Below are 21,175 nucleotides of genomic sequence, written 5' to 3' on the forward strand. Positions count from 1 at the left end.
CGACGCGCGCCGCCGCGCTGGGCCTGCTCACCAAGCTGCTGCCGGCCGTCCCGGACCCTACACCAGGTAACACAGTGGGGCGGCCCCGGCGCCGCCACCACGCTGCTGCGCGCGCTGGCGCCGCTGTGCGCCGAGCCGGGCGCCGCGACGCGCGCCGCCGCGCTGGGCCTGCTCACCAAGCTGCTGCCGGCCGTCCCGGACCCTACACCAGGTAACACAGTGGGGCGGCCCCGGCGCCGCCACCACGCTGCTGCGCGCGCTGGCGCCGCTGTGTGCCGAGCCGGGCGCCGCGACGCGCGCCGCCGCGCTGGGCCTGCTCACCAAGCTGCTGCCGGCCGTCCCGGACCCTACACCAGGTAACACAGTGGGGCGGCCCCGGCGCCGCCACCACGCTGCTGCGCGCGCTGGCGCCGCTGTGCGCCGAGCCGGGCGCCGCGACGCGCGCCGCCGCGCTGGGCCTGCTCACCAAGCTGCTGCCGGCCGTCCCGGACCCTACACCAGGTAACACAGTGGGGCGGCCCCGGCGCCGCCACCACGCTGCTGCGCGCGCTGGCGCCGCTGTGCGCCGAGCCGGGCGCCGCGACGCGCGCCGCCGCGCTGGGCCTGCTCACCAAGCTGCTGCCGGCCGTCCCGGACCCTACACCAGGTAACACAGTGGGGCGGCCCCGGCGCCGCCACCACGCTGCTGCGCGCGCTGGCGCCGCTGTGCGCCGAGCCGGGCGCCGCGACGCGCGCCGCCGCGCTGGGCCTGCTCACCAAGCTGCTGCCGGCCGTCCCGGACCCTACTCCCGGTAACTCATTTAGGGCCAGTTGCACCAACCACATTTGACAGACTGATCAACGTCAGCCCGCGCGCCCCGGCGCTTTACTATGAAACTTTCCATACATAAAAAAATAGCGAACTCTTTAACGATACGAACAGTTTGGTGCAACCGACCCTTAACCTCCTAATGCCCAAGGTCCTTCCTAAACTACTTATTCAATTTTATTAAAGTCGCGTTTGTTTTGTTTAGTTCAATTTTCAAACAAAACCAAAATCAACTCTGTTCCCTGCACTAAAGGTTCAAATTTCTGTGGCAAATTATTGGTTTTTCATTTGTATGGCTGAGCCTTATGAGAATGATGCGATCATTTACTAAAATAATCTCAATTTTAGAGTTCCGTACCAAAAAGGTACAAAAGGATCCCTTATGGTACGACTCTGTCCGTCTGTCCGTTTTTGTTTTTGAGTGACATGTGTCAAAGATACTATTGAACGAGTGAACGCGAGTCGTTTCCTTTCAGCTCGGTCAAAAATGCTTTCGCTTGTTTCACTAGTATTCTCTGTGGTTTCTAAGCGGTAGCCATATTTTAATGTCCGAGATGAACGGACTAATGAGATTTTTTTTTAGCTAAAATGGCGAAACAATAAATCCTTTTTGCCATTTTAGCTACTAAAACGGCTACTAATTCCAAACATATTTCCAGGTCTAGACGCCATCATGGAATGCCTGGACTCGTCACTTGCAGAAGTCGCGCAGTCCGTGATCGACAAGCTGCCGGAGCTGGTCGTCGGCATGCAAGAACACGCCGCGAAAGTGCTACTCAAGGTATTCATACCTTATGTTTATATTACTACTCCTACTGGATGAAACATATCCTTCCCTTACTAAATTAATGAGAGGCTGGTGTATTCGAACACGATATTCCTACATTCACAAGGCGGGTGGATGTAAAATACACCCGAACACCCAGCGAGGGCAAGTGGAGTCACATTTTACTTTACATTTAGTTGTGGTGTTGTTAGTGTAGTTAACAAACTATACATTGTAGAGCCTTAAGGACTCTTGGATTTTTTTTTTTACTTGCCACCAGCCCCTAAAGTTCACCTGATATTAGCTCTATTATACATCATATTGTACTTATAGGTGGGTAAACAAATATGATGTTATTGTCAGGTGTTCGATCTGGGCGTGCGCAGCCGCCTGCCCGTCGAGACCAGCCTGGCGCGCTCTGTGGCCGCCATCAACCTGCAGCGGGGCTGCTGAACACCAAACACCAACTATACCATACACAAACACCTCCTACTAATCAATGATGGACCTTACTTTTTTGTAATAAGGTTTACGATTGGTCAGATAACCCTTTGAACGCCTGTCGTGTGCGGCGCATCATCGTGAACCTTATTGGAATGTACGAAGGTTGATCCCTATCGCTGTAGCCGTGCGCGACATCACGTCTTTGGCGGTGTACACGCGGAGACAAATTAAAAGCCATTTTTACAACAAAGATACCCATAAAAAGATATCAATTTATCTTTAACTTGCTTTGATATAATTTAAAGATGCTCATTTCCCTTATAAATAAATGTAATGAAAAATGTTACAGAACATTAGGTTCGATAAGAATATAATTGTTGTAAAATAAAAGTCTCTTAGAATAAATTTCATTGTTTTATTTATATAAATAACATTTACTTTATAAAATCTCATTATACAAAATTCTTTGTATAAACAAAATTAACTAGTGATGCATATGTCATACCACTTTCAACCAAAAATTAATGAAATAAATTATCAAGCACAGAATCGAACCCGCACTCCCAAGCTTAGAATACTGAAGAGTCCACTACACTACACTTTGATCACCAGTCGTTTGAGCCCAGGTCTTGGAACAACTTGTCTTTGATCTTAGGCCGAGGGTCTTCTTTGATTTTGGTGTCCACGGCTCCTACTTGCCCGAGAATGTATTCCAGTTCTGTAATAAAGGAATCATTGTAAAGTTTAATCTTGTGAAGACTACGTAAGTCATGACTACAATAGTCCAGGACAGTTTATTGAATTCCAAGAACGTAATAAAAGCCAACACTATTATAGTGTTCAAAATTTTTCGGCAGTTTGAGAAGTCAAAAATATGGGTTGATTGTGAACCAGGACAACATGATTTAGAATAAAAGACCAATTTTAGTCTTTAAAATTTTTTTGATCGTTTGAGGGTTCAAGGTCTTGTGATGTCTTGGACATGCATAACTACAATAATCAGACTTGGGATTAGCAAAATTTACATCCAAGACAAAACATAACTTCAAGACTAAAATAGCTCAACAGTAGTTCTTAAACTGTTTGACAGTTTGAGGGGCAAAAGATGGATCACAGACAGGCAAGTTGAGGTGAACTCTTACCATCACATGTGAGCGCTGTGCCTCTTAGCTCATGTGGCCCCACAAACTGTTTCTTCATGTCCCCCTCGAAGTACACAAACACGCTGGGCAGGTTCCGCTCAGGGAAGTTGGGGATGCATGTCTGCGCTATTGCTTTCAGGAACTTTGTGTACGGGTACTTGGCTGCTAGCTCTCTGAGGTGCTGGTTTAGGAGGGCACACTGCTGGATACTGAAAAAATAAATAAATTTCGTATACTCTATTGAAATAGATTTAAAGAATAACTTTACTCTTTTATGAGAATAGATTATAATTAACAAATAATAAGCTTTAAAAAGAAAATAATCTTAAGGCATTTGGTGGTGGTAACGGCTATAGCTGTACTTGTGAATTAAATTTAAACTATAAGATTTAGCAGTACTGCTATGACCGTAAGTACCGCCACCGAATGTGTTATTGTTTTCATTATCCAGAATTTAATTTGGAGATTATTGGCTCACACTAACGGACTCTGTTATTCTTGGCCATTATTGACGTTATTTAAAACTCACCCCTGTTTGTATAAGTGGATGACCACCCAAATGCCTTCCCCGGCCTTGTTGACCTCCTGCACATAGTCCTGCCCTGACACCTCCCGTACATCCCCAAACTTTGGCTTCTCTGCTAACCGTTTTAGCTCCGCGATGCGCTTCCTTCTGTATTCTTCTAATACTGCTTCATCTTCAGAGTCCTCGAGCTCATCTAGTCCGTCTAGGTCTAGTTCTGATAACTGTTTATCCTCTGTAAAATTACATATATCAATGTAGGGGACGTTTTCGTAATAAACAAATTAGTAAGTACAAAGTGTAACATGGGATAATAAAATTGTCCCAAGGATTTCGTGCTTAATCCCCAACTATTCATTTATAACGTTACAATTACATTAGCGAGTAAATTACGTCTAAGAAAGCCTCATACAGTTATAATTTTATGGTAATATGCAACAGTTGTGACTAACCTAAAACTCCTAAAAGTATAGAGTATGAAACACTTACTTTCTTGCTGTTTTTGCTGTATCGTCTGTTCGATCATGTTAACGATATCATCTTCTGTGACTTCCTTCTCTTTTTGTGGAATAATACCCTTCGCACGCAGCACATCGTTCCATTCTGTATCCTCATTTGGGTTCTATAAATAAACATTGTTTTACGATTAAACTGCAATGTAATATAATAAATAACAGTCGAGAAAGAAAGCTAATATGCTGTACTTTACCTGCATTGTGAATTGTTTTATTGTTTTTGTCTGAAATAAGCAGTATTTATTTATTGAAAAATTCAAAACCAAGAAATCTGACACCAGACGGCTGACTCAATTTGATAAGGCGTTTTACCATGATAGGTTAACTCAAATCGAGTATTAAGATCCTTGCTTAAGATTCAAGCACGATTCAAGAGTCAAAAATTTTCAATTACAAGCATTCAAGACTAGAGCAAGTAAAGAATCGTTTGTCAGTGACACATAGGCACCTTTTTTATGCTAGTTTGTTATGTATAAACCACGTATAAACGGGACTAGGATTGCACAAGAAACTCACTAATGGTTACATTTTGAAATACGCCTTACAAATCCATAGACAAATAATATTTGACGTTTATGTTTTTATTCAGGGCCTCGTTTCATAATCAACATAGAACCTAGTCAGTTAATATTTATTTGTATAATATTTTATTAATTTTAATTACCTGTATCACTTTCTATTCTTTTTCTTATTATTGCATTACTTTCTAGTAGCCATGTCGTTGTGGGACCACTCTTTTCCAAATAAATACGTTGTTGGATTTACGCCGGTAATTACCGATTCGAACTCTAGTTTTGACAATGACACGTCTTTTTTTCTACGCGAAGTTGTCAACTTGCGTCGTGTTGGAAAAATTGCATGTCGCTATGTTCAGTCACGTCAGTTCTCGAAATAAATAAATTGAACATGGCTGATACCGAGGGACATAAACATCGGGAAGTGAATTTCCATGAGAGCGAAGGTAAATAAGGCTACGTTATTATTGTGTAGGGCGAGTGCGGTAGTGATTCGCGCGGGCGGCTGCTGCGAGGCGGCCGAGTGCTGTCTCGTAAGTCAGACCTCGCGTTTCCTCTGTGACATTGAGACTGGGATCTTTTTATACCTGCTGGTTGGAGCTGCTCGCTAGCTCGCCAGGAGCGCTTGGGCCCCCCGGGCGCCGCGAGCATGACCGGGGGCGCGGAGAGGAACCTCTGCTCAGGTACCGCTTTTGCCTTTGTTTTTGTTGTATATTTGAACAACTGCGAACGAGGTTAAGTACGTCGCAACAGCATAATTTTGTTGTGTTTTTGTTGAATCACGATTTTTTGCATCGTCTGGTTTAGTATCTAGAATTTTGGAAGTCACATCGTGCAACCAATATTTTTAAATATAATTTCGCGCACATGTATCCAAAGGTCACAGGCTTGTTTTTGCGTGACATAAAGATGTTAATTAGATAACTAGACACAAACTTTAGGAAGCAGTGTGAGATGGTTACATTTATTTGACTCTCTTCATTCACAAATTGGCTATTGGAATCCAAACCTACCCTGCATGTAGAGGTATTAGAAAGCAAGTGTTACACAAGGAATAATTACTATTGCTCATGTGCATCTACAACAAGTTCTACTTTCTTTGCAAACAATGCCAAATTAACACTTCCCTACATTCTCATTTTTATCACTAAGGGCCACTTTAGTAGGCTCAAACCCATTTCATGAACAATGTGTTGTGCTGTATTTTTAAATATTTTTATGAAAATGTTGTTGAAAAATATGGTTATCACTAATGAATATTTGGAAAAACAAAGTAGTCCTACTTTACATTTAGAAGTAGTAAACAAAAAATTTTACATAGAAATTTGACATAATAGAATGAATTTTATAGTACATTTCTGGAGTATAACATAAATTTTAACCTAACACATTCCTTGCTTGTGTAATCAACCCACAGACATACAGAACTGATATAAATAGGCCACAGTTACTATCAAATCAGATGTACAATGTTAATTAAACTAATTGCTACTGTGATCTTAACCCTGTTACTCAATCTACACTAGGCAATGCTTCAATGCCCTACTTGTCAAGTGAGAGTATTGAATTTGCCACTATAGAATATGTACTGTTTTTCGATATCATCATGTAATTATGATCATGATTCTTTTATGTTCTGATGCATTGTTAATTTGTTACTGTGTGTGAAGGTAAAACAGAACAAAAGATCGAGGTTTGTTATTAATAAGAATGATCTAAAATAGTCAATAATGCTTGAAATAGTATAGTATATAGTAATAAGTAAAACTTTTTCAAATGAGTGAGTATTGAAATCAGGACAAAGAGCACAATAAAACATAATCTTGGTTTGGTTTGTATAGTTCGTTATTTTTAGCATTAGAAATAACTTGAAAGAAGGTAAGCTATCTTGACATGTCTTTTAATTGAAAAACGCTTTTTAAAATCAGTAACTATTACTTATGAAAGCAGAAGAATATAAATGATCGTATTAGATTCATAATTCTGAAACCACATCTTCGGGAGTTTGTTCCAAGCCCTCACTACTCGGTTGCTCAAAAAGTGTTTGTATGGGTTACTGTGGGACCTACGCCTTTCTAACTTAAAGTGACTAACTTTAATTGTTAGATATTTGTCCTAATTTATTTTTAAAATGTGTTTTTCAATTAAAAGACATCAAGATTGTTTACCTTATTTCTAATGCTAAAAAAAACGAACTGTAGCTCTAGTAATCTTGAAGTTCTATATCGCTTGTTTAGAGGAACTGGGTTGGTTGAATAAAGACACTTATATTTTGCTGACCGCCATATAGCTTGTGAACAGATTTCTTGCATAAAACATATACATCCTGCATTGTGTGTAAATAAACTACATATAAGAGTATTTCTTAATCATGTTTACATTTGAAGTAATAATGTAAACAGAAAGCCATCCAGTAAAAAACTTTAAAATTGTTTTTATATTTGGTGCTGTTAAAGCTTAAAGCTTGAACCAGAATATTATATTCATGATTATTATATTAGTGATTGAGTGATTGTGATTGATTATATGCATTTTGTGTTATTATGTAAATCAGTATCTATACATATCTATAGGTATTTTAACAATAGCCTTTGTCTTATTGTGTGTGTCAATTTACATTGACTCTCCCCACCAACACCATTATTAATTATTATCTATGGTCACACACACTACATGACTATGTTAATGGCCACATGTTTTATTCAGATTCCTGGTTTGTTTACAAACATTCTTTATCACCAGATGTGTGGTCCTATCATTTAAATGGCCATTATCAAATATTATTACACTTTTCTAAGAATTGGGGCACGGTTTCCTAATTGATATATTTATCAATGCGATGTGAAGTGAGTAATAATCTTGTTTGTAAATAAATGAATTTCAAATATTCTTTAAAGAGATATAATAATAAAAAATGTTGAAATTACAAATTAAGTACTAATAGAAGATTTTTTCAAAGACAGGTTTAAGATACAAAGAAATAACATTTTGGTTCTGGTATCTCTCTCTCTTTAGCCCTTTTCTACCCTTCGGGTGTAGGCCTCCTTCATTTTACGCCACTTATCATGGTTCTGTGCAACCTCTGGATTTGGTATACATCTTATAAAACAAAGTCCCCCACTGCGTCTGTCTGCATGTTCGCGATAAACTCAAAAACTACTAAACAGATTTTTCATGCGGTTTTCACCTGTCAATAGAGTGTGAGCAAGTGAGTGATTCTTGAGGAAGGTTTAGATGTATAATTTGTTAAGCCAGGGCGGGTTACTAGATAAAGATAAAAGTCCATTTATTATAGTATAATTCCATTGGATCACTTTTACATTGTCACAATCCTATTCACTCAGCCATAAAACCCAATATTTCTTAGCTTGTAATTTATTATCGATTTCAAAGCCACTGTTATGAATTAAGACGCAATTTCAGATGTATTTATGCTAATTATTGCATGTTATTCAGGCTATTCAATTGTGAATCCTAATGAATGCACTTACAGTGTATTTCAGCAATAATCTCATATTTAATGGAGCATACACTTTAGAACTGTGAAATATGAACCTTAATACCTTATATTAAAGTCCCTTATTAAATATTGACGAAATAAGGACAGTGATAGTAGCTTTTTCTTGCTATCAGTCAAGAAGTAGCCAATTGCTCTTTATCAAAATTATCAATTTGCTACATTTTGTTATCAAACTTATCAGCATTATTTAGACTGCTGGCTTAATTCTCAATATCTCAAATTTAGTTTACTGATAGTAAAAGAAAGTGCTATTGGCTTTATTGCCAATACAAACTTTACAGCTTTACACATCTTCATACATAGATGTTTAATATGAGCACATTTGAGTATTATGCCTGTGGGATAAGATTCAATTTAGTATGCATATTTCCAGTCGACCTTCCTTTCGTACTACTTTAATGTAACGTTATTATTGTTGGTTTCAATTTATAGACATGCTGAATACTTGAATAGGTAGTCTAGACTCTAGACAAATTCAAAATCGCTCTCCTTCTTGACTGGCAAATCATATTACTTTTTGGCAACCGGGTTTTGACCATTGGTGAACTTTGTGACGATTTGCCTACGTTACCTTCACGTTTCCATATCCTTCCCTGTGAATCACATGTTACGTAAAATGTAGCTCCAAATTGCGTATTGACGTCAAATGAATTTGGCTCGCGACCAAAGAGCATTTTTTAGGCAATCGAAAATGCCTAACATTCATGCCTCGAAAGCAAAATTAGTTACAAATTTAACAGCACGTATGTCTTATCATCCGCTGTTCATGTATAGCCGGCTAGGAAGACCATTTGGAAGATTATCTTTGCCTGTATTAAAGTCCCAAAAACGGGTGTATAATAATCGATTTTATTATTTGTTCTTACCTACTTTCTTCTCTCGTGCTGTGTTGCAACATTTGCACCAAGACCCACCGAAAACCTTTGGCTGCAAACCAGTGTGACCAACTAATGCACGTCACGGTCCTATTGGACTACCGCGAAAATCAAAATTTGAAGAATTATTTTTGCTCTAGAAGATTGGAGGTAAAGCGATGAACTTAATACTCGAATTACGAAACACTAAGCCGCTGAAGAAATATGGTGTAAAACAAAGAGTTGTATTAAAGCAATGCAACACAAAGTCCATAAAGCATATCGGCAAATAAATGTTCTCTGAATACTTATCGGAAAGTCAAAGTTAAAGTTAGCCTATCTGTTGAGCCAAGACATCTTTTACATACTAATAGCAACAATAATTAACAGCATGTGGACCTTACTAGCAATAAAATAAGGTTCACGACTCGTCAGTGAGACAAGTGTGTATTCCTGCCACGGCATGTTCTCGGCACCTGTCGGAATGTGCGGTCGCCGTTGGTGTTCTCGTGATAGGTCACGCGGAAACTTTCATATGTCGGCTGACTGATCTGACTTCTACGCGCTTGACTAACTATTGGTAGACCTTTAGCCTTTGCCTCTTTTTTTAGATTAAGTACGTTAAGTATCGAAGCGAACTACTTAACTTAAAATTGCATAAATTGTAACCTGTATTTGATATTTAAATAAGGCTTAGGGATGCTTAATTAACACTGTCGATTGGTATGAACATTTTTTATGGATCACCCATGACCCATCCCTGTGACAATGCAGTGCTGAAATCAACATTGGCCGTATTTATTTTAGCGGCGGAAGACGGCACTATTTCGGAAAGAAGCGATGACTTGTTGCGTTAATAACCTAGACCATTTGCTCTAAACAGTACTGCAAATGTTACCAACATTTGAATGGCAGTGCAAGTATGGTAGGTGCTTAAAGTATGTTAGCCTGTTAGGGCTAGAGCGAGCAGAGCAAAGGCCTTGCTGCCTGGTCGCTGGGTCCAACGCTGCCAAATTCTGATCTAATCGCTCATCAATAACGATCAAGCATCGACGTCGACTGAACAGCCTAAAAGGTGCACGGAGTAGGTGCAAGCACGCGTGTGCCATTGTCGGTAAAATCCTATTTTTCGTTAACCCGCTCGGTGCAACCGCGCCAGTTAGCGGATGCCCTAAGTACCTACCGTTTGCGTATAGAAATTCTACGTGTCTCCAGACCTGTTGCGTTGTAAATGGAATGAATGGCATTCCACAGTCCCTTACACTATGGCTCTATCAAAGATCAGAAACGCGAAATAACCTGCGTTTGGCACGGTGCCTACTTTGAGCGCTGTATACTTCCAATCGGCTACTAAGCTCTAGCTTCAGGAAAGCCAATATAGAAGTGACATACAGAAAAAAACTATGCATAACCTATGCAGTTCATTGGTATTTACAAATGCACACGGCATGGTGAAAGTGAAAATGTCAAGTATCAAACAGTTGTCAACTAGCAAATAATCCCAGGTGCCCCACAGATCTAGAATAACACTTGCACATAAAGATAATTGAAGTGTGCAAAAAGGAAGCCATGACCTATCTGTATGAACAATTCACACGAGTACGAAGAGTCAGTTAACAGATTCATAAGCTTGACCATTTTTAGGGTTCCGTACCCAAAGGGTAAAACGGGACCCTATTACTAAGACTCCGCTGTCCGTCCATCCGTCCGTCCGTCTGTAACCAGGCTGTATCTCACGAACCGTGATAGCTCGACAGTTGAAATTTTCACAGATGATGTATTTCTGTTGCCGCTATAACAACAAATACTAAAAAGTACGGAGCCCTCGGTGGGCGAGTCCGACTCGCACTTCTCCGGTTTTTATTTTAGTATTTCATGTGCTCACGGCAATTCCAGTCCAGGTGTGTATACCGAATACATTGGCTGGTGGTGGGCCAAGATGTCTGTAAGAAATAGAAATTACACTCCAGGTTATTGACATGAATCCCTCATTTTTGGGAGCCCGCCAGTTGCACAGCATCTATAAGAATGAGGAGACGCTATCTATCATTAACTGTTATTACAATATAATCCTTATTATTATACTAATAAGATTAGTATTCCTTGTTATCCTCATGCGCATTTAAAACCTTTTCTAACCTGGGGGTTTATTGGAGCTGGTGCGACGACGTTGTCTTTCAGTAGTACACGTATGACTAATGCCGAATATTAATCGGATTATCATGGTATTATAATATACTCCGCCTGGTACTCTCTTCCCGTCTTTTCTAGGTCACCTGACTGACACAAGGCTACGTCATCATGCGACAGCGCTATATGATAATATATAGCGGCCATGTTGTTGTGACGTAGGCTTGTGTCACTCTGGGAAGAGAAGACCATGTTTTATTAGACTATGTCGGATTATGAATTATGTCCGTTTGGCGCTAATCTAGACTTGTTAGACCAGCTTATCGTTAATTCTGGTTTAACTCTTAGTAAAATACGCTAAGAACAAGAATAGTCTGGAACTGGATCTATAATAGTATTAAATTTATATGGAAATGTTTCTAAATTATTTATTGGCTTTTATTTTGCACTATGAAGTGTCGACAGTGTCGTGTTCTTATCATGCGTAAATAATGTGCTAGATGCGGAAATTTTCAAAAGAGTTGGATAAGTTCACGGAAATCTCAGGAAAATTAAAGAAACTTTCATTATGGAAACGGAACATTTCAAAATTTATGTCAAGTTTCCGAAATGTGTAAATTTCACTATTTTGGAAAGTTTCCGATTGCACGTCAGTAATTATATGTTATCGAACGATATCATCAGAGTCATGCAGCTGTTGAATTAGATATTCATAAAATATTGTAGATTTTTACATTGTTCTTAAAATAGTATTTTAGGAGTTAAATAACCCCTGACCTTCGTCAATCCGCTACAACACAACAAATAACACCGGGAAGCGAAATAACTGTGTAATAATACGTAATTATGTACGTCGTTATGTCGGTGTTTCCCAACTTACGTCCATCATACAGTTAGCAACATAATTCCAAATTCAACCTTATGGTATTAACAATAGAGTCACGTGCTTTGCAGCTTGTATTTACATTTGCTGCTGGCTGTATATGGTTCTCGTCTTTACCGTAAAACTGGCTTCAAGTAGAATTTACGTTATTCAACAGCTATGGAATAACATGTAACTTGACAGTAAATACAGCTGTGCTAGAGTTTATAAAGCTGGCTAAATAATTTGTGTGGTTGAGTACAATTTCCTTTTGCCGGTTAGGTTAGAACACGATTGAAAATAAGATGATACAATGAAGGTTTGGCCACACAGCACGCATCACGAACTCAGTGCTCCCACTGACGTATCTATAGGTACCCTTGCCGCCACGCAGACTGTGTGGCCAAGGCTTTAGAAATTGCACTTGTTCTCCGTTTGTCCAAATAATACGAAATCCTTAATCGTTATTCAACACGGAAAACGAAACTGTGAAGAAAAATCCTGTGCTAGTCACATTTCTCTCGAAAGCCTACAAGTCTACGATAGATATAGCGATGAAAGGCTTTGTGACACTTGTCTTGCACTTTATAACTATAACTGAGTCGAAAAATCTCATTAGTCGACGTTATGCTTCATTTCATTAGTCTGTAAGAAGGCCTACGAATGGACTGTTATCGTTAACATAGTGAACTGACCGTTTCTAAACCCTATTCCAAGGACATAAAGCCTACCGCGATGGTTAGTCAAGTTTTGTTGTTAGTTGTCTACATGCGCATGCAACTAAATGTTTGGACGTATTTGCAGACGAGGTGGTTGGCAAGCTGTGCTTGCGGCTAGACTATAAGGCGCTGCAACGTAAGTGCGTGTGCTTCTATGCTTGCCTGTCTTCCCATCAGGATACAATTACAGAAGATCGTTCAGATGAGGGCATACCGCGAACATTGAAGATGGGAATTTCGTTATTTGTATATAGATCGCTCGATACGAGAGTGATGGAGGCAATAACTAAATTTCGATTTTCTAAGTTCGCGGTGGGCCCTTGTACGATCGCTGAATCAAAGTGTTGTTTGAATCGGCTAACGACCCTCTGTAATTGTAACCTCAGTTCATCCGATGCGATCAATTGTCATCAAGTAATCATTTGAACACATCATCGTTTCTGCTCCGTTAATGTCATTCTTGTGTTTTGTATGTGTCTGTACTGTTGTCAATTTGGTGTAGGCTGAGGCGTTGACACGTATGTGTGCTGTGCTTACCTGTCTACATGTCATCCTCCTTCTCATTACTCTCATTAATTTGAACAACATAGTTTCTGCTCTGTTTCTGTCATTCTTGTGTCTTGTATGTGTCTGTGCTGTTGTCAATTTGGTGTAGGCAGAGGCGTTGATACGTATGTGCGCTGATGTGCTTGCCTGTCATCCTCCTTCTCATTACTCTCATTAGTTTGAACATCATCTTTCTATCTATTTCTGTGATTCTTATGTCTTGTATGTGTCTGTACTGTTGTTGTCAATTTATCGGTGTAGGTTTTATGTCTGCTCTTAGGAGGCGACAAGAAAGCTGTTGGTAGATTAGACGCATGAGTGACGTATATGAAGTTGTTCTCATCTTTTCTGACTATTTTTCTGTTCTTATCTTATATTTAACTTAGACGCACTCTATCCGTGAATAAGTAAGATATTTGGATTATTGTTTTTGCAGGCATGGTTGAATGATGAAAATAGGTTTAAAAAAAACAAATTTTCCATTTCTTTCTTATTACTATCGTAAAATCGCTTCGTTAATCATTGATTCTAATAATTATCACGTTGAAGCCGTGCAAAATATTAATGAAATGCGTAGCGCAAATACCAGCTGAGCAGGTACAAAAAGCGAGCCGTGAATATAACTGGTTTTAAGAAAGTTGCTGCCAGTTCATCTCATTCGACATTTGCGTGGGTACGGCAGTGAATTGCTAAATATTATATTTGTATGTCGTTAATGCGTATGGGGATACTGAATCATGAGAACATGGCCACATTGTTCTTTAGACTAGACCATTTGTTGTAGTTAGTTACCATTGTTTATTTCGCGTTGTACCTATACATGATGCTACTTTTAAAATGTTTGATGTTTTTACTAAGCATCAATTAATTATTATCATCAATAAGCCCATATAAGTGTTCTAGAAAATAATAACGCCTTAGGATTGGAATTTAAACGAAACCAAACCTAGTTTAAGTTGCGAGGTAGCTACGCGCTTCCTATTAGAATGTTCGTACTATTCGTAGGTGTTGTCACCGTTTAGCTGACTAATGATAATCATAACGGTATTGAGAGCAGCACATATATTAGCATATACATATTTAAGACCGGCCTACATTCTTCCTCTTGGCAACCGCCTATCTTGCCGGTTCAACTATGAGCTTAACCACTCTAATAATCTGACATCTGGTGCTGTCGTGCTTATAGTATTAAGTTTATATTACATGTTAATAAATCTCTTTTATGTGAATTGAAAACAAAAGGAAGTGGTAAAGTCCGTCTAAGCTAACTCTGCACCACACTAACTTGGCAACGACAAAGTGTGGAGCGCTACTGTAAACGTTTTTGGTGGCATTTTTACACTGGCACATCTGCGCAGTTAGCTTGGTCTGACTCTGTACACCACATTCTGTGCTGTACACATAACTAAACTAAATCGCACAAAAGTTATCTATGTTTGCTGATAATGCCAGCAGCATAGCATAGGGTACGGCCCAAACATTCGCATTGCATCTCTTGCCTTATTATGGCAAACGAAAGTGACACAGCCATACTGAGCGACAACAAACCACAGAGTAAATAGCTATAGTCGCACCAAACAAAGTCTGCAGCGGATTTGATAGCCCACGCAGTGTAAGTGTTATGTATACGTGATAATTTCATAGATGTTTGACGTTTAAAATGACACTTGCACTGCGTGGGCTATCAAAATCGCTGCAGACTTTTTACGGTCTGGCTATAACATAACACGCGTTATGTTGCATTGTGTAATCCCAATGAACAATGGCGAATCGTGCTCCGATCAGCTGTTCCCGCTCGCCTTGACTACTCTTACCACAATCCCTTTCGATACCCAATGTGCTCGTGCGATTTTAAACTTTACTATCTCGGTATAAAGTCACTTATCGAAGCATTATGAATTGTTCGTATTCTAATCTGTTTTGAACATAAATGTTGCTCAGGACAGAAGTTTTGATCTAAGACACGCCCAAAGTTATTAGTAGGTAATTATGAATCGTATTGACTTGAGAATAAAGTAGAAAAGAAATTATAGTTATTTGATAGTGCGTTTTGGTAGTGAAGGCGGGGGCTACGCGGGGCTGCTTGTTTGATAACAATGTGCGCAATTCACGCAGGCTAGGCAGGTATGCATTTTCGCATAGATTTAAAAAGGCAGAATAAAGGAGGATTACTTAAAAAATCGCATCAACAATATAAGCTTTGTAAAAAGTCAATGAAAGAGAATAGAGCCCTTCTCTGCAGTGACTTTCATTGACTTTTACGGTATGTCCTATCTCTGTTCTTAAAGAAAGGTGTAGATTAATTACCAACATATATCGGAGCAGACAAGGTGTTCAAAAAGATTTGAACATGCACTAACAACAGTTACAACTTGACAAAGAGCCGTGTGCAATTCGTGAAAAAAACAGTACAGTACGTATACTTCGATGTAATGTTGCAAACGCAGCTATAGATAGACTACATAAAGCATCAAGATAAGATTTTAAGCATACTTCTATCGCTTATTCGCTGATTTTAGCAGAATATACACATGTACAAAATTGGACTCTATTACTAGAGGATAGAGTTAATTTTGGCCTGTATGTGTATAAGCATTGTTGAGATTCTCACGCCGCGACCTTCGCCGAGGTTTCCGGTTGCCGGTTCATTAGGTTTTCTTGTCTAACTATTGCTATTGTTTGTAATTATTTATATCCTATTGTATTTTTAGTTAGCTGAAGTAATCGGACGTTTGCATTTAACTAAATAAATTAGTTGGAACCTTTTTTTATAAGTAAATAAAGTTCCTTTTCCATTGTTAGTTAGTTGTTATAGTTCAATCGCCAGAGTATATAATCAAAATCATTGATTGGTTGATTGACCCTGGCGCACAATCAAACAATATGTATGTTATATAGTTTGTGTAATCTGAATTCTATTCCTTTACAATAGAGTCCACTAACTCGAAATGATTAATGGGTCTATACATTTTGTTCCTTAGCACTTGAGATAGTTGATGTACGGCCTTGGATTGGCTGAGCCAAATATCAGAATCTTAACTTATCTAAATCCTGTATCTTATCCGAGTTTGGCGCCATATATTCTGGATGTTAGTTACATATAGTCTGTCAGGGTGCATTTTTTCTGAAGTATGAAGAGATCTTTTGAGTCTGTTCTATTTCCCCATAACAGTAAGCCATGGCGGAGCCATGCCTCAGCGTACGAGTGATAGGCAGACAAGTACAAGTAGTAAGACAAGATGTTAGTTCGCAATGTTTAGGGACCTAATACGACATGACACAGACCTAGCCATGACCCCATGATGATGACTAGCATATAGAAATTTTGATGCCAAGGTAGAACACAAGTTACACGTATTGTCAGTATTCAGTAACCTGCAATAATATGTTCCTCTAGCTCGTAAAAATATATGACGCACTCTAAATTTACTACCCATTATTGACTATGGTGATGTCTGTTATCCGGACTTAAACGAAATTGGATCGCCTGCTTAATAACTGCATTCGCTTCATTTTCTGCCTCCGCAAATATGATCACGTTTCTTCTTTTCGCTCTCAGCTTGGCTGGCTTCCCATCCGACAACGTCGCAACATTCGCTTGCTTTCCACTCTTTTTTCTGTGCTTAATGATCCACTCTCTCCGGAATACCTCAAATCCTTCTTTCAATACTACGGCGTTTCTCGCGTCCGCCAACTTCGCTCTTCTGGCAATATGTCTCTGTCCATCCCTCCTCACCGAACCGGGTTCATGTCGAATTCGTTCACTGTGCAGGTAGCGCGTCTTTGGAACGGACTTCCTTTTAACATAAAAAATGCGCCTAATAAGTTCGCTTTCAAAAAATCCGTACGTGCTTTCTTTACTTATTTATAGTATATGTGTACAGTATATTTGTATAGGTAATTAATATGTTATACGTAATTTATTGTTCGTTTTGCTGTTGTAATTATAGCACCGCTCACAATCTCTCTGCTTAGCCTTAAGGTTGACTGGTAGAGAATGCCTTATGGCATTAAGTCCGCCTTTTGTACTATAAGATTTTTCTTTTGTGCAATAAAGATTAAATAAATAAATAAATAAATAAATTCAAATATTTCAGATTTGGTAAGATAGTTTTGCGCCCTAATACTTTATACTCAGCGACCTCATACTATCTGGCAAAATGTAAGCGAAAATGTTATTTTAAAACAGCATTGTGAACCAGCTAACCTAAAAGGCAGTTACTAGTTACCATATTGGTAACTTACGTAATTATGTTTTATTTGTAGGTACCTACACTTGTATAGGCAGGCGGCTCGCTAAAAGAATACATTACGGTGAAACGCCCACGGAGGCTGTGTTTACGTCAACATTCGTCCGCAATGGCTTAGCTAATATGAATAATAAAGAGAGCTAAAACTCACCGGTTTTGTTTGCTTTAGCTCATACAGACTTGTTATATTTGTTTTTGTTTGTTTGCGCTGGTCTCGCCAAGCCCAGCTGGTCGTAGACGAGCGCTTAAGACGAACATGTATAGCTAAAACTACGGATTCATTATAAACACCATGCTACAGGTCCTTATTTTAAAGCAGCACTGGCAGACTTTGTGGTTTCCCTCAGGCGAAGCTCGTTCTCGATGGGAATACAGCCATACCGCAAATCAAACTTGCCGTTTACTTTCTCTTTAAACACATAATGGAGGCTTCCCATGCCATAACACGCCATCTCTGTGGAAACTGCTAATGTAATGAATATGTGAACCGTTCTGGCAGGAGACACCGCCTTTTGTCACGGTCGGTTAGATTAGATTGAACTGATTAAAAGACAATTGAATGGATGAGGTCTCAATGGCCAAATTAAACGTGAGATAACCGTGAGAAGATGGCATAAAGATGCATAAAACATAAAAAACATGCCACCTATTGCAGTGCAAAACGAGATCTTATTTACATATTACATTGTTTCGAGTGAAACTATATTCCAAACAAAAGATCATGATACACTGGGTCATCACTTTGAATTAAATCGTTATAATTTAAATAAAGTCACAAGTACAGTAGTTGGCCTGACTTAAATATCCGGGACACCTGTCTACTTGCCTTCAATATCGGGATACTTATGTAAATTCATCAACTGTATCATCAATACAGTTAACCATACCTAAACCTTATTGCACCGAGATAAAGTCTACAAATAATCAATTAAAAGAGTTATTTTTAATACAACCACTTCTCCACAGTGATAGAGAAGCCAGCACCGCCGGCCGCGCCCACCGGCCCGCGCGGCGTGCAGGTCGTCAACACAGGGCCCGACCACACGTTCATACTCGACGAAGAGGCCCTAAAGGAGTTACTACACGATGAGGACATCAGGGAGCGAGCCGTGGTGGTCGTGTCCGTGGCCGGGGCCTTTAGGAAGGGGAAGAGCTTCCTGCTCGACTTCTTCCTCAGATATATGCACCACAAGGTTCGTCTCTAACTTACCACTAATACGTTAATATTCTCATTCCAACAAATATTTTAAATTTATACACAACTTTTCGCAAATTTAATATAATAATTACTTTAAACTACGGTTACACTATGATAATTTCTGTCGCAGATTGTCGTTTCATACGACAACTACAGTTAAGTACAATAAGTTCAAGAAATCGCACGTAACCACTTCTTATGGTGACAAACTCGATCAACTGTGTATTTTGTTATAGTACGGCAGTGGCGGCGGCGGCGGCGACTGGCTGGGAGCGCCCGACGAGCCGCTGCAGGGCTTCAGCTGGCGCGGGGGCTCCGAGCGCGACACCACCGGCATCCTGATGTGGTCCGAGATCTTCAAGGCTACACTAGACAACGGGGAGAAGGTAGGAAACGTGCTGATGTCTTAAATCCGCCGTAAAAAAAAAGCGCAACTAAAATGTACAAAGCACTCGAGTGCCAGTAACGCCAGTTATTAACCTTAGACTCCATAGTACAAATTTGTTCTTAATCCTTCTTCCTTCAATTCTTTTTCATCTTCTTCAAACATAAATTTACCTCTAAACTAAGGAAGCCCCAGAAAAAATGGACCAGGTCACCTATAAGACGGTCATTTCCCCTAACGACAACCGTCTAAATTTTTTACTCAAAACTTGCTAAGTTTGTCCATAATTGTATGAAATGTGTAAAGTTATAAACTGAAATAAAACGTAAAGTTACCACATTTTTAAATTTCATTTATATTTATTGATATTACAGGTGGCGATAATCCTGCTGGACACGCAAGGCGCGTTTGACAGTGAGTCGACGGTGCGCGACTGCGCGACCGTGTTCGCATTGTCGACCATGCTGTCCTCAGTACAGATCTACAACCTGTCACAGAACATTCAGGAGGACGACTTACAACACTTGCAGGTCAGTAGCAACGGTGGCTATAATTCTGCTGGACACACGTTCGACAGTGAGTCGACGGTGCGCGACTGCGCGACCGTGTTCGCATTGTCGACCATGCTGTCGTCGGTGCAGATCTACAACCTGTCACAGAACATTCAGGAGGACGACTTACAGCACTTGCAGGTCAGTAACAACGGTGGCGATAATCCTGCTGGACACACTAGGCGCGTTCGACAGTGAGTCGACGGTGCGCGACTGCGCGAGGTTCTTTGCATAATCAACTCTGACTGAATCGCGTTGAATAATACAGGACATTGTTAAAGAATCAAAGTAGATACTCTGAGCAAGCCTACAGACACGGTACAGCCACGTAACTTATAAAGATATGCTGTCAGAATATTGTCTTCAGTTACCGCGATAGTTTTCATAAAATAAAAATATGTAAACGGTTTATATCGCGTGTCCCGTTGACCACGAACGCTGTAAAGGGAAAGGGTACCGAACGTCGGGAAGTATTTTAAATTCATTATACGCTTATCACAAAGTTTTATTTCTCGAATTTTTTTAGCGAAATTGCATGGAGAAATTATGAATGCATTCATTGATAACAGTACAATTACAATACAAGTACAGTACAGTATTCAATTTACAGTGTCCAATAGTTCTCAAATGGAACTCTATTAGGGTGATTCACTTTTGTATGGAGAAAAAAAAGTTGTAATATTTTTCCTGACTTTGCTCACCAATAGAGTCTCCCCACACTAAAAACTATCTATTTCAATTTTCAAAAGAATCGAATAACGTTTAGAGGTTGCACAAGTTGAAAAGGTAGAGTGAAAACCCCATACATTGCGGGAAAATGAACTATGTTCTAAAATGACAAAATATAATGAACTGATACTGAAATCGAATGAGAAAACTGAATTTTGCGTCTAAAACACGATAAAAGCACTTTTCCTTTGGAAAAAGGTGGAAAAACTGAAAAATCTTAATTAGAACATTTGTCGAGTAACAAAAATCGAAGTTTACTACTAATTTTAAAATTTATTTATATGTAGAAGGTTTGGTTTACTAACGAATGGGCCAAAAACGTTTCCCAAAGTATCACATCCCAAACTATGTTTCCCAAATTATCATTTCCCAAAAAAATGTTTGGCAAAACGACTTATCGCAAATTTTCAGTTGGCAATAGTATTTTTTGGCAAGTTATTGTTTAGCAAATAATTACTTGGACAAGTTTCATTTTACCAAATATTATTTAGTCAAATGTATCATTTAGCATAACTTACATGTCCAAAAATATTGCACGGCATACAATTTACATACCAATAGAGAGGCGGCTGCAGAATTTTATTTGTCTGGTATAATTTGTTACATCTTGCTATTCTATTAAAGTAAATAACACCAAAGTAATCATTGTAACCCAAAAATAGTAAATAACCACCAATATTTAAACCACATTTTAGTTTAAAATGTCATGATTTTTTTT

At 39.5% G+C, this 21,175-nt stretch overlaps 3 protein-coding genes across 3 annotated transcripts in view; 2 read left to right on the forward strand and 1 right to left on the reverse strand.

The window, feature by feature from the left end:
- Nucleotides 1-2,333, forward strand: part of LOC134673644 (integrator complex subunit 1) — a 65,709-nt gene extending 63,376 nt beyond the window's left edge. The window contains exons 41-42 of the mRNA XM_063531645.1: nucleotides 1,468-1,589; nucleotides 1,938-2,333. Coding sequence (XP_063387715.1) covers nucleotides 1,468-1,589; nucleotides 1,938-2,027 — 212 coding nt within the window. The 3' untranslated portion in view covers nucleotides 2,028-2,333. The remainder of the gene's footprint in view (nucleotides 1-1,467; nucleotides 1,590-1,937) is intronic.
- An 86-nt stretch (nucleotides 2,334-2,419) lies between these two features.
- On the reverse strand, nucleotides 2,420-4,520 carry LOC134673464 (viral IAP-associated factor homolog). The gene is made up of 5 exons (XM_063531460.1): nucleotides 4,393-4,520; nucleotides 4,173-4,305; nucleotides 3,690-3,918; nucleotides 3,161-3,369; nucleotides 2,420-2,736 (listed from the first exon to the last, which is right to left on the reverse strand). Exons 1-5 carry the CDS (start codon nucleotides 4,396-4,398, stop codon nucleotides 2,624-2,626), a joined length of 690 nt encoding a protein of 229 aa, XP_063387530.1. The 5' UTR covers nucleotides 4,399-4,520; the 3' UTR covers nucleotides 2,420-2,623.
- Nucleotides 4,521-4,991: 471 nt separating this feature from the next.
- LOC134673446 (atlastin-like) overlaps nucleotides 4,992-21,175 on the forward strand; it is a 36,189-nt gene continuing 20,005 nt past the window's right edge. Inside the window, exons 1-4 of the mRNA XM_063531435.1 lie at nucleotides 4,992-5,159; nucleotides 18,561-18,787; nucleotides 19,029-19,178; nucleotides 19,552-19,707. Coding sequence (XP_063387505.1) covers nucleotides 5,057-5,159; nucleotides 18,561-18,787; nucleotides 19,029-19,178; nucleotides 19,552-19,707 — 636 coding nt within the window. The 5' untranslated portion in view covers nucleotides 4,992-5,056. The remainder of the gene's footprint in view (nucleotides 5,160-18,560; nucleotides 18,788-19,028; nucleotides 19,179-19,551; nucleotides 19,708-21,175) is intronic.

This window comes from Cydia fagiglandana, chromosome 18, assembly GCF_963556715.1.
Source record: "Cydia fagiglandana chromosome 18, ilCydFagi1.1, whole genome shotgun sequence".
NCBI lineage: Eukaryota > Metazoa > Arthropoda > Insecta > Lepidoptera > Tortricidae > Cydia > Cydia fagiglandana.

Coding starts and splice junctions, on each gene's coding strand:
- LOC134673464 (XM_063531460.1), bottom strand. Junction 3,919..4,172: donor ACAGCAAAAACAGCAAGAAA/GTAAGTGTTTCA, acceptor GTAATTTTACAG/AGGATAAACAGTTATCAGAA. Junction 3,370..3,689: donor ATCCACTTATACAAACAGGG/GTGAGTTTTAAA, acceptor TTATTTTTTCAG/TATCCAGCAGTGTGCCCTCC.